The sequence below is a fragment of the Oryctolagus cuniculus genome, chromosome 6 (genome assembly GCF_964237555.1).
Source record: "Oryctolagus cuniculus chromosome 6, mOryCun1.1, whole genome shotgun sequence".
In the NCBI taxonomy this organism is placed as follows: Eukaryota; Metazoa; Chordata; class Mammalia; order Lagomorpha; family Leporidae; genus Oryctolagus; species Oryctolagus cuniculus.
Genome location: NC_091437.1, coordinates 158,418,881 through 158,432,878, shown reverse-complemented (window position 1 = coordinate 158,432,878; position 13,998 = coordinate 158,418,881). Strand labels below are relative to the sequence as shown.

The 13,998-nt window shown below is 45.8% G+C and overlaps 1 protein-coding gene across 3 annotated transcripts in view; it reads left to right on the top strand.

The window, feature by feature from the left end:
• Positions 1-13,998, top strand: part of TMEM71 (transmembrane protein 71) — a 42,038-nt gene that overhangs the window by 16,481 nt on the left and 11,559 nt on the right. For all 3 annotated transcript variants that reach the window (XM_008255920.4, XM_008255919.4, XM_008255925.4), the window contains one exon: positions 11,699-11,884. In XM_008255920.4, coding sequence (XP_008254142.1) covers positions 11,699-11,884 — 186 coding nt within the window. The remainder of the gene's footprint in view (positions 1-11,698; positions 11,885-13,998) is intronic.

Below are 13,998 nucleotides of genomic sequence, written 5' to 3'. Positions count from 1 at the left end.
CAATAAAGAACGGATTGGGATCAGTGAGAGAGACGATGAGTTCTATTTTACATGGATGACATGTACCTATGAGACATAGGAAGATCAGCAGTCAGGATTTGGAAATGTGACAATGGAGGTGGAGAGTAAAGTTGGGTTTAGAGACGTGAGTTTGGAAACCAGTCTGAGGAGCAGACTAGAGGGTCTCCCGTTGGAACACAGGTGAATGAACAGAAAGCAGAGGTAAGGAAGGAATTCAGGAAGTTGATGGGAAAGTTTGCTGCAGACCAGCCCCACCCCATGAATCCCAGGGATGAAGTCATCCTTATTCTTCAGAGCCTACTAGGGGCCAGCTAGCCTTCGCCTTCCCATGTTCCAGAGGGCAACACTCAGGAAGATTCAAAACTTTTCCCAAGGCCACCCAACAAGTAACTGGCATGACCAGGATGCAGAGCTAAGAGTCTGAGTGTGTGCTCTTAACCGCTGTTATCACACTGGTGAAAGGCTCTGTAGGGAAAATTCAGGAGGCCAAGAACCAAGAGTATAGCGTTCTAGAAGGAGGGGGCATGAAGGAATGTCTAACAGGATGAGGTGACCAAGAGGTCACAGCAAGAGTGCTGTGAGCTTCTAGCCGGCGCCGTGGCTCAATAGGCTAATCCTCCACCTTGCGGCGCCGGCACACCGGGTTCTAGTCCCGGTTGGGGCGCCGGATTCTGTCCCGGTTGCCCCTCTTCCAGGCCAGCTCTCTGCTATGGCCAGGGAGTGCAGTGGAGGATGGCCCAGGTGCTTGGGCCCTGCACCCCATGGGAGACCAGGAAAAGCACCTGGCTCCTGGCTCCTGCCAGGATCAGCGCGGTGCGCCGGCTGCAGCGGCGGCCATTGGAGGGTGAACCAGCGGCAAAGGAAGACCTTTCTCTCTCTGTCTCTCTCTCTCACTGTCCACTCTGCCTGTCAAAAAAAAAAAAAAAAAAAAAAAAAAGAGTGCTGTGAGCTTCAAGCCGTCTCTGTAAACAGGTCAGGTGTGGAATCCTCACCCGGAAGTCATCGCCCTGACTCTTGGCCAGATTGGCATATGCACCTACAGCAGTAAGGGACTCTCATTACTTCCCAATTGAGAAATAGCCCACAGCCCATAAAAGTGACCGTTGTAATGGCTATAGTTGAGTGATTTTTAATAGACTTACAAGGGAAGTTACGTGGCCACGACCAGTTTCTAAATCCAGAGCACTTCAATCATTCTCAGAAAGAAATCCCACACATGCCCCATCATCCCAGCTCCTAACACTACTAATACAGGTTCTGTGTCTACAGATTTGCCCATCTAAGACTTTCTTGAATGTTAAAATTATATTCTGTCTGATGTGATGCATACAAAGATATACTTGCAAAAGGACTTGGAAAAGTAGAATTAAATGTTAAGCTCATTTTGGGGCAAAAATAATTTTTGAAATCTATACATAGGAAGGATCCTCAAAAACCTCATGAAAATGAATATTATGAAAAGAAATATAAAAATTTTTGGTGTCAAAATAAATTTGTCTTGCCAGAGTGTCTTGGCTTTCCATGCCTGAAATACTCTCATGGGCTTTTCAGCCAGATCCGAATGCCTTTAGGGCTGATTCTGAGGCCAGAGTGCTATTTAGGACATCTGCCATTCTATGAGTCTGCTGAGTATATTTATCTTTTCATTTTTTTTTCCATGGGCTTTTTTGGTGTGTTGTGAAATGGTTAAATCGAGTAATTCACATCTCCGACACCTCACATACGTCTTTGTGAGGACATTTCAGAGCTACTCTCAGTAATTTCCAAAATTGCGCATTCCTGGGAGCCATAGCCACCATGCCTTGGGATCGATGTCCAGAACTTGGTCATCTTGTCAGCCTGAAACTTTGCACCCTTTTACCCCCAACTCCTTCTTGCTCTTTTGATGGCTGCCTCTAACTCATAGGCTACTGCTGCAGCAGCGATGGCTTGCTACATTTATCATTTGCTTTTACTGGTTTCCATCCCTTGGTTGTAGCCTGGTTTTCCAGAACACACAGCGCAAGTGTCTCCTTGATTGTAAAGCCATGTTGTCCACAGTGTGGGGTAGTAGAAGAGACCTCTGGACACAGAGGAAATGAATGTTGGATTGCACAGTGAGAGAGAAGTGGGGCTCCTCTTCTAACCCTTTCAATCCCAAGAAAACCTAGGAGACTGGCTCAGCGCGGAGGCTTAGCATCCTGCAGACCCCCCATCACCTGCTATGCTTTTGTTTTTGGTGAAGCGGGTTTTAAGTAGAAAAGGCTCAGAGATCTTTGGTGCTTCTGTATTGAGAACAAATTAAATGTTAAATTTTCAATGTCTATTTTTACATTTACTCTCTCTTTAGAATATTTAAGTGATTGATAGCTTCCTTTAAAGAAAAAGTCTAAGGGTGGTGTTTAACCCACAGGTTAGGTCACCTGCATCCCCTGTCAGAGTGTCTGGGTTCAGTGCCAGGCTCTGGCTCCTGACTCCAGCTTCCTGCTAACACAGAGCCCAGAAGGCAGCCATGATAACCCACGTAACTGAGTTCTTGTCACCCATATGCGAGACCTGGATTGCACTCCTGGCTGCTGGCTCTCAGCTTTGGCACACGCCCAGCGGTGGGAGTGAACCAGAGATGGAAGCTCTCTGTCTACGTCTCTTTCTCTCAAATAGATATTAAAAAAAAAAAAAAACCTCTAAAATGAGACAAACTAAAGAAAATACGAAATGGCTAAGAGCAAGCAGGTCCTATGATATGGAAAAAAATCAGGAAAATGATGCTTGGATGACTGAAATCCGGGGCTCACTGTTTTAAAGGCAACGTTTCACGTTTTGGAGAGTAACATCTAGTTTTCTCTTCAAAATATGCCCACAAATTTTAAGGCAATTGGACTTTACCAGTTCTGCATGTGCATGAGGTGTCTTATTAAAATTCACATGCTTTCCAAATATCTCCTAAATATAGCCAGTTAAACCACCCCCTCCAATGTCAGTGATTAGTCAACCTGAGTGCACCCAGGACTTAAAATCGCTCACCTCTGCTATCAACAGCAATCAGATCGTCCCCCAGACTTCTTGCTTTTGGACTCACCCACAGCCTTATGACTTTTATCATGACTTTCATTCTTTTTTTCTGGAAATGTTGCCGAGTTAGAAGACTTCAGAAGAACTCACAATTAAACTAACGTGCTGTTTTCTCTCTCTCCAATGGATGCAATCAAACACTGTTTCCCCGATTTTCTCTGGCTCCATTTTTCAGCGGAGATGGGGTTTTTATTTTTTTGTTTGTCCTGAGTTCACCCTTCCCCAGCTGTGTTGAGACAACTTTTCCTCGTTAGTGGCAATTCAGTTCTTACCCTGGCATTCTGCAGCTCTCGAGACCCCGGCACTGAAATTCGGGATGTGTTCCCGGAGCTTGTAAAGCATCCTGGAAAAGAATAGGAAATTCATGCAGGGAGGACTGAGTGGGGCCTGCTGGTGGCCCAACAAAGGCAAGACGGCCCCAGGCACATCACTCGAGTATGAGTCCTGTGGTTTTCTCTGGAACAAATGCTCTTCCGTAGACATCCCTGGTGACCACAGCTGCCTGTGGCTTTGTCTTCTTTATCGGGGGCAATAATGCATAATTTTTCATGCAAGGATATGGTGGCTGCACTTGGAAAATACGGAATCCTCCCCTCTCAGCAGAATTAAACTGTCTTAACTGTAAAGAAAGCAAGCAGAAATGATGCAATGGTTGTCTTCAGATATAACTTCACTACAGCTAGCTGCTGAAATGCTTCCTGCACCACGACTCTTGCATTCATTATTAAGGTTGGAGAAAAAAAATTGGATGTCAGGGAAAATGTGACTAAGGGGCACATTATCTTTTCAGAGAGGAAAAAAATTGTTGATCGCTTAGAAATTAAGATTTCGTTATGATTCCTACGTTGAATGAACCTTCTTTTTGAAGGTTCCGTGTGACATTTCTAGTATATGATGCATTTTTGAATGTCGTCCAGCTCTCTGGCAAAGCTGAGTGGCCAACCAGGCAGCCTTGAGAAACATCACAGGCTCGTGCTCACCGTTGTCACGGTCTTGTCCACATCTCCCCAGATGGTAGTTAAGCGCCGCTCACATGTGCCTAATCAGCGGAGGTGCTCTCAACGCTCCCACATGAACTCAATCATCTGGCCTCCTCTTTCTCTTGTGAGAATTAAAAAGATTTAATACAGATATAAGCTTTAAACCGTGCCTGGCACAGAAAAATGCTCTGTGCAAGCACTGGCTGTGACTAACACCTCTGAAATCCCTTCCTCCTCTGGGCTGTCCCTCTTCTTCGCCAGGACTGCCACCGCAGCCAGGTCCGCTTCATGACCTCTCTCTTGAATGACTTCCTCATTCTTGTTCTTGTTCTAAATCCGTATCCATTACATCATACATAGTGTGGCTACTTCAGTCTTTAAGTCCACATCTGATCTTGTCCCCCATCACTCAGTGGCCCTGCAGAATTCACCACACAAAGTCCAAATTCCTTAGCCTTGATGTCAGGCCCCACTCTACTCCCTGGCCCTCATTCCGTTCTCGAATCTTACATGCACCTGTGTTCCTGTGGAGCCTGGCTACTTCCTGCTCTCTCCACAAGTTGTCCTCTCCTGATCTCAGCATTTTCTTGTTTTTATACTTATGCTTGCCATCCTCTCCACTTGGAATCTGCTTTCCACCAATTCCCTCTGGTCCATATCCTAGCCCTCCTTCACAGCCGGGCCCAGATGCCACCAAAGGCTACCTCCACTCTGGGACCTTTACTGATTCTATCACTTCACAATTTCCTTGTTCTTTCTGACCACTGGCAAACTTCATCTTCGCGGTTCATTCTGTTGTTAATCCTCAATGCTACTTACCTGGTTTATAGCTGTCAACTTCTCTGTCCCCTATTTAGCATGCTTGATCAAGTCTGTCAGACCCTTGCATCAAATCCAATTCCTCACTGTGTGCTACTCAGGCCTGTCCCAGCCCTGTGCACAGAACAGTCCCTTCTGCAACATGAATGGAACATCAAGTCGTTTGCAAGAACAACCCAATCTTATCTTGTCTGTGTCTTATCCTTTCTGTGACTTGCTCTCAGTCACTTTACTGCTTCTTCACATGAGTACTTAGGGAAATAGTTCAACTCCAGAAGTAGGGTGAAAATAGTCCTGCTATTCAGAGAAAAAAAATACACCGCAGGCACGGTTGACCCCGAAGTGACAGATTCTTAAGAAGGAGCAGTGGGAGATATCAGGAGCGCAGTACCTTCATAGCCGATCACCGTCACACCTGTGTTAATGCTAAGAGGCATTGACCGTGAGGGATGTGCTGCTGCTTGCCATGAGGCAGGTAGTGGGGGGCACCTCTGGGCTCCCTGCTCTTTGACAGCTCCCATGACATTAGCAATGTGCTGGGCATGTGCGAAGCCTGTTTTCATACGTCTGTAGAGCCGACACTTCCACTCCCAAGCTTTCAGCTGTCCCTTCTCTCTGTTGCCCAGAGTGAACCCTTCCTTCACTCACCCTCTTCTGGGCTTCCTGGACCGGTGTATTGAGAAGCAGTGCTTGGCTTTCCATACTGACAAAGTGCCGACTTTGGTGGGCCCCTGGCCTCAGAAGAATCCTGGTGATGGGTGCATTGTTGGTCATGATGGCAATATGCAGGGGTGTCAGCTCCTCACTGTTGGGTGTGTTGAGATCTAGTTCTTCTGCTGTGTACTGTACAGCATCAATGTGCGGCCACAAACAAGGCTCCATTGCCTGGAAACTCACTCTGGTCTTTCTGAGACCCAGCCGAGCAGTTTTTGTTCTAAAATAGGCATCATCCAATGCATTGGCTCCCTTCCAGTTCTCAGACAGGTTCCTGCACAGGGTTTGGCAGCACTGGGAGATGACGGGGCACTATAATATTTTTTTGATTGAGAAAGATGCAAATTCTGCATTTGTTGGGTCCTTTTCATATGGCAATTCCAGCTGAGGTTGTTTGAGGCAGCAGAGAAACAAGTTGTGGATAACTGTCCAGTGCTTTCATTCAATAAATCACATTGGCTTTGCTTTCCCCTGTGGCTCCGCCTCTGCACAAAGCAAGCAAATCCCCTTCCTATTCTCTGCAGGAAGCTGGACCTGCAGCGGCCTTGACACTTGGACCCTAGGGTTATGACTGCTTGTCCAGACGCCTTCTCTGTCTCAGATAAAACATCCCCGTTGGTCAAGTGTTCTTGTCTTAGTTCCATCGCTGGTTTGTTGTGTAACTTTGGACTAACCATACTATTTTACCCAGGGTCGTCTGTGTTGGCATATTTTGCTGCAAGTGAAACGCCTGTCTTTGAAGGCTACCCTATGCGGCAGCTTCAGCCACCCTTTGCCTCTGCCCAGCCTGTGCACAGGCTCTGGGTACGGATGAGGCTTTTCCCATTGCAAGTGAAACAAATCTTCATCGGCAGAGACAGTTTTCCTCTGGACTGCTTTGTTCCACATTCCCCAGATGAACACCGACACGTTAACGTCACTCTTCGAGTTCGATAGCTCCCCTAGCACAGGAAGGGCTCTGGGGCTGTCGTCTTCCACTGGCTGGGGTTCTGACTTGGAGCTATTAATGCCCCTGGGATCACTGGGAGCCTCCTGGACTTCTTCCTGATCCAGAAGTCATCACCAAGCAGTCTGCTTTAGGCCACCCTTTTCCCCCTGGAGGAGCCGCAGCTCCTGGTCTGGTCTCCACACTGGGATATTAATGGCTCAAGTATTTCAATAATCTGGGTACGTGGAAGCTTCCGTTCTTTAAGCGAGTATAGCAGAGGTCCATCTGAGCTCACTCCTGGGTGAAAAAGAGTTGCTTCCTCTTTTTCTAAACAACTTTATTGTGGTCTAATTGATATAGAAACAACTGTACATATTTAATGTGGACAATCTAACATGTGTGACATATGCAAGTACTCATGATGCCATCGCTGTAGTCAGGGTGGCAGACGCAGCCCCAAGGCCCCGGTAGCCCCTTTTGTATGTTTGTGGGAAGACTATTTAGCGTGCTATTTCCTTTCTTGGTACACACCTGCTTGTTAACTGTGCATACTTGGTTGTACCACGGGCTCGTGCTCACCGTATCTGTTGACCCATTCAACAGAACTGAGACTCTGTCTCCCCCCACCCTTGCCCTTGCCCTTGGCAATCGCTTTTGTATTCTCTGTTTCTATGAACTTGACTATTTTAGACACCGTGTAGAAGAACAATCAAATAGTGTTTGTCCATGTAGTGTACTGCCTCCAGGCTCATCCGTGTACTCAAACTTGTCAGTATTTCCTTAGATATTAAAGACGGTTAGTAGTTCATACATATGTATATAAATATTTATACACACACATATATACACATACTGCATTTTCTTTATCTATCTGTTGGTGGATGCTGCGGTTGCTTCCATATTTTGGCTGTTGTGGCTCGTGCTGCATGAGCGTGGTTCAGGACTTCCTCTGTAGCAAGCTCATTACTCGGTACCTGAGAGCCTCTCTTTGCACTGGGCAGCCAGTAGGGATGCATCCTCAGACTGCCTGTCATGTGGCCCAAAGTCGCGGGCAGGGCTGGTGGAGGAAGCCTCAGGTTTCCCACAGTGTCGGCTCCGTGGGCTCAGAGTCAGGCCGAGTGGAGCCACAGAGGGTGTCAGAGCCCGGGCCTGGGCAAGGAGACTACATTGAATGTGGTGGGAGCGTCCAGCACCCTCAGGTCAGTTTTAGCCTTCATGGGAAGCAAAGCAGCCTGGCCATCTCCGCGATTTTTTAGGCCTGCTCCACCAGCTGAGTGCTTGGTCTAAGCGGCTGTGTGCGTGACACAGAAGCTCACCTTTTCCCCAGGGGGCTTTTATTTTATTTTATTTTTGGTTATTTTTAAAAGAAAGCTTTTATTTAATAAATATAAATTTCATAAGTACATCTTTTGGAATATAGCACTTCGTCCCCCATACCTGCCTTCCTACTCCCAGACCATCCCACCTCCTATTCCCTCTCCCATCCCATCCTTCATTAAGATTTATTTTTAATTATCTTTATATACAGAAGATCAACTCTATACTAAGTAAAGATTTCAACTGTTTGTACCCACACAGACACACAAAGTAAAAAGTACTGTTTGAAGACAAGTTTTAACGTTAATTCTCAGTGTACAACACATTAAAGACAGAGATCCTACGTGGGGAGTAGGTGCACAGTGACTCCTGTTGTTGATTTAACAATTGACACTCTTATTTATGATGTCAGTGATCACCCAAGGCTCTTGTCATGAGCTGCCAAGGCTATGGAAGCCTCTTGAGTTCACCAACTCTGATCTTATTTACACAAGGCCATAATCAAAGTGGAAGTTCTCTCCTCCCTTCAGAGAAAAGTACCTCCTTCTTTGATGGCCCCTTCTTTCTGCTGGGGTCTCACAGAGATCCTTCATGTAGAACATTTTTTGCCACAGTGTCTTAGCTTTCCATGCCTGAAATGCACTCATGGGCTTCTTAGCCAATTCTGAATGCCTTAGGGGCTGATTCCAAGGTCAGAGTGTTGTTTAGGGTGTTTGTCATTCTATGAGTCTGCTGTGTGGCCCGCTTCCCCAGGGAGCTTTTAGTCTAGTGAGGGAGGCAGCCATCAGGCCAACACCACACAGAACATGTGTTTAGAGCACATGACTGTATGATAATTATGGAGAGTGGGGCATTTTGACAAGAGCAAGCACAACCAGACACAAGCTCCCCATGGTGGGTGCCAGAGCCCTGACAGTGACAAGGCCTCATACATGTAGCTCTGTGTTCTCAAGGGCTGGGCTCCTTAGCCGCAGCGTGACTGGGGCCAGAAAGTCCTTCCATGTTATGGCTTTCTGTGCCTAAAAGACGTCAGTGACAGCCCTGGGCCTCTAGTCCCTCCCCAACCCCAAGCTGTGACAAACAGTGTCTCTGGATGTTGTTGGAGGACCCTGGGAAGAGAAACTACCCCCGTTGAGACCCATTGTTGTGCAAGGACCCCAGGCATCACTAAGAGTGCTAAGCTCACTCCAGCCTTTGGACTAGGAGAGAGCACACAGCACGTGGCCGATGCCAAGCGAGCACTTAACACCCAGCACCTCTCCTGTTTCACTCCAAATTGCCACAGAGTGCATCTAAGCTTCTGTATGTGACATGAGCTCTGTTTAGCAGGTTCAACCCTCACGCCCACTCCTGTCACTCTGCTCAGCACCCACCATATTCTCTCTTGCATTTTCTTTTCCCTTTCCCCTCCTCATTCTGCTCCCCACCCTCCAGTACTCTCCTTCACCACCTCCCCTGCTTCCATTTGTCTCTGCCCAGCCTGTCCTCTTTGTTATCTCTCTGGAAGAACTCCTACTCACCCTTAAGTCTCCATTTAAGTTCTGCCACCTCTGTGAAGCCTCCCTGGATTTCCCCAGGCAGACCCAGATATGCTCCTTCCTGGACATCCACTGGATAAATGGTGGAAATGACTGCGCTGTGTCCTGACTGTTCACTTGCATGTCTGTCCCTCTCCAGACCATAAGTAGGGCACAGCAGTTTGACTTCCTTCCTCCAGCTCCTTGTTCAGCGCAATTTGTGCAGTAGAAATAATAAGTGCATTGTAGGAGGCACCAGATGTGCCTGGCCTGTGCCCAGGATGCTGTCACCTTCTCCACAACTCTTGCTCCACTTCCTCAACTCCTCTGGCCTGCGGGGTGTTCTGGGGATGTCACTGCGGTCCCTCCTCCCAGCTGCTCTCTTTCCTTAATTGTCTTATGCTCAAGCCAAGGGGAGAAAGCCTTTCTATTTATTAATTAGCACAGCTCAGATTCCACGCCTTTTCCTCCTGAAGCCCCCACTGCACCATAAGAATAACCCACATGAGCCCATTATTTCTTCTCCCCTTGCTTTCTTTTGTCTCTGTCTCTGCACCCTTCTCAGAGCTCTGGCCGTTCCCCTGCACACTTCTGCTTTGTCTTCTTGCCTGGAGATCCCCTGCTGTGCTTGCTCAGCTCTGCAGCGGGGCCAACAGCAGAGGACACAGTCCTTTCCATCCCTGGGGGCATTTCTTCTAGAAAGTCCGTGCCATCCATTCAAGTCGTGGAAAGCAGCCACGCTCGATAAGCCCAGCATCTAGAAATGCCTGATAACTTCCTGAGTCATTTTTTCTTCTTTAAAGGTTTATTTGTTTATTTGAAAGGCAGAGTTACAGAGAGGCAGAGCCTGGGAGAGAAAAAGAGAAGTCTTCCATCTGCTGGTTCACTCCCCAAATGGCTGCAATGGTTGGAACTGGGCCAATCCATAGCCAGGACCCAGAAGCTTCTTCTGGGTTTCCCATGCAGGTGTAGAGATCTGAGGACCTGGGCCATCTTGTACCGCTTTCCTAGCAGAGAGCTGGATTGGATAAATTGGCTCAATTTCTTACCTAAAGCCACAGGATTAAGTGAAGCCCTGGGTGCATATAACACAGACTAGCAAAGATAGAACCAAGACAATTCCTAGCTGTATTTATGTAGAATGAACCAAAGGGGAGACTTGCAGTGTGTGAGTTCAAGCTGTGGTGCTCTACTGTCCCTTTAGTTGGAAGACATTCTTTCTTAACACATTCATCCTCTCCAGTGAAACATTGGTGTCAGGAGTTTTAATTCTCCACTTAATTCCTCTTAATCAAATCAAGAATCAATGTGAAATGTCCCTTGGTATTCTCAGGTTCAAGACCCCAGCTGTTCCTGGAAGTTATCATGGCATATATGGAAACAATGGTGCATGCTTTTGATATAAACTTGACTTTTTTTCTTTGAGGGAAAGTTAGGATAACTTCAGGACTGGTAAAATAGACTTATATATGAACCATTGCAGAAGGAATAGGCACATGTTCTTGGAGGTATGTATGCATTCAATAGCCTAACTGAAGAAAATTAAACAAATGTTTGCTATATTTTACTGGTAATTCAATGCATTTTATAGAGGCACATTTCCTTAATGACACTTGTCACGGGACATTTTCTCCCCTGCCCCACTCCAGAACGTAAGCCACATGAGAACTGGGACAACATCTCTCTGATCTGCCAGTGTAAGCCGCCAGCTATGTCAGCTCCTGATAATGTAGTCAAGTTGGATAAGTTTCTAATGAATGAAAAAAGTTAAAAGAAGTAAAAAGAGAAGAAGGATTTGGCTATTCTATAAAGCTTGGTATTATAGAGATGTTGGGTGAGGCAGCCTTCAAATCTGTCTATGCTCCCCCAACATACCTCGGGGATTAAGTGTGAATCTTAGAAACTCTTTCAGGGACACCTGGATTTTATCACACATCAAAACCACGTGTTATTTTAGTTACATAAAAACACCATGTATGTGTGTATATAGTGTCACTCTTATTCAGCAACATTCTATCACTCCCAGTGCCAGCCACATAAATCCCCAACTACATAGCCAGTATTCAATGCCTTCCCTGACAGTTCTCAATGTGGCTTTCAGCTTCAACCAAGACAGATTGGTCACTGTGTCCTGACTACATTGCAATCAGCTTCCTTGGCTTGTCTTGACACTGCAGATATTCCTCGTCTTCAACCTACAATGATGAAGACAAATGGAAATGCTATCTAATCCAGAAATTCTTCTACCCTATTCCAACAGGATATTGGCATTGCTATTGCTGTGATCGTTAGAAACCTGCATTGGGCAGTCACTGAACACACACATATTCATTACATTTCTACTTTTCCAGGCGATGATTTTGACTTTTCTTTGGCTGATGACTTGGAACCAGAAAAACTAAATGCAGAGTCTGCAAAAGGCTGCTCCTCTGGCCACACCGGATCTCAGCCTGCCAGAGAAAACTCCCAGGACAGGACTCTGCAGTGCCGATCAACAGCATCGGGGTATTTCCAAGACAGAACGTTGGACCATTCAAGTAAGCTCATTCCGTTTTTTGTTTTTCTTTTTAAATCTTTGCAAGCCCCAACTCCAACCAAAAAAACAGAGATCTTCTCTTCAGGATCTGAGAATAACTGAGAGATGATGAATTGACACTTAGGAACTGGCATCAACCTGTGCCAGTTGGGGAGGACCTGCCTGGGGTTTCTGCCAGAGCCCACGTGATGCATTCACAGAGGAGGCGACTGACTTTGGGTGTTGGACAACAGGCATTAGAGGCACGCATCTATGGCACTTTATCAGTTTTAAAAATCCTTGACATTTGGTAAGATGTTAAAATTTCGTAGGCTAGAGGATATACAGGTGCCTGTTGCTTTACTCTTCGTACTTACCTGTGTATTTGACACATTTCATAAGAAGAAAAGCAAAGAAAACAAGGAAAGAGCATTTTTAATGCTATGTCCCTGGCCAGAAGTAAAAAACCATAAATGTGTTGATCTGGAATGGATTTGGAATAAGTTCAGCAAGCGAGCCCCTTAACCTCCAGTGTGCTAATATCGGATGAATCATGTTTGGACTTGGTGTTGCATCAAGGTGATGAGAGCTAATGCTATCATCAGCTAGCCAAAATCCAAAGTCCAGCTCCCTGCATGTCAGCAGGAACTCTATGAGCCATTACAGAAGAGAACTTACCAAACTCTCCAACACTTCACATTTTCCCCTGTACAATAAAACAGTCAAAGCTGCTTACTCTGTTATCCCAAAACCTAGAAAGAGAACTGAAACACCCTTTGACGTGTCTCTCTTAGTTGTACTGGGAAGAGAACTTACGAGGCATATTTGGTGTAGAATATGCTCTAGGAAATAAAATGAATGCAGTTTCTAGGTTGCCAATATCTAAGAAAGTTCAGCAGCACTTCATCCAGGGAGCCCACCCTTCTTGGCACTCTAGCTCACAGAGTTTGCCTCTGTCATGCGCATTATCTGCCCTGATGCTGCCTGTTGGCCCGTGTTTCCCTCATCAGACTGTGAGCTCCCCCAGTAGGCTGTGGCTTTAGGTCAAGGTCATCTGTGAACTCCAAACTGCAACTGTGCATGGCACAGAGTGGATGCCCAAGACCTCAGTGGGCCAGTTAATAAGTGCGCCACCTCCAGTGTACAGATAAGAATCTTGAGATGCATATGGGTCAACCACTTGCCCTTCAGTATCCAAGCGTAGTCATGGCTGCAGCTTTTCAGGCTGGAATTATTTCTATGAAGAAATGTTTTCCAAATTCCACATGAAATCAGGGGAGGCTAAGAATAGCAACACATCTTACAAGGAGGTTGAGGGATTAATTGAACTCACAATAACTCATCTAACCGTGTGCACGAAATGCTGTACATTGGCAGGGGCGTGATTTCTTCCTGATGTATTTTGCATTGCTGATCTTCAGTATTCCACCCACATTATGGGCTAAGTAGGTTTTGTTAGGTGACTCAATCCTCACTCATAGCATAAATAGCAAAAATAATTGCATTCATAGAATATCATTCCAAATTTTAAACAGCTATCGCAAGAGTGAACTTTTGAAGCATTTGGCAAAAGTTTGTTAAAGTCTGTTTACATTTTCTTTAGATCTTTATGTAGTAATCCTTAAACAGCTCTGATTTTGTTTAGGTGATTAGAGTAATACTCAGGTTCTTCATTGGTTTACCTCCTGTGTTTATAACTTTTGGAAGATTTGCTGCCATTTTCCACCATAATTTGACAGCACTGAAATATTTTGCTGATTGCAAAGGGCTTTGCAAGGACAAATATTTCATAATCCATGTTCTCTTTTGGGGCCTTGGAGGCTCCCACTATGCAAAGTTGCAATTGGCTTTGCCAGCTGCACTTCAGACAAAACATTATGTTCTGCCGAGATGCGAGTTTCAAATCTTGGCTCTGGCATCTCATAGCTGCATGACCTTGAATAATTTCATCTTTTCTCTCAGTCTTCGTCTTCTCATTTGCACACCTAAAACAAGAGTTCCCACCTCACATTGGGCCGTTAGGTTGGTTGGTGAGCTGATATATGGAAGCTCCTTGTGAACTGCAAGGTGTGCTACACATTTTAGGTGTTATCATTAACATCAGCATCACTATTGTGGTCAGATTTATGCATTTGT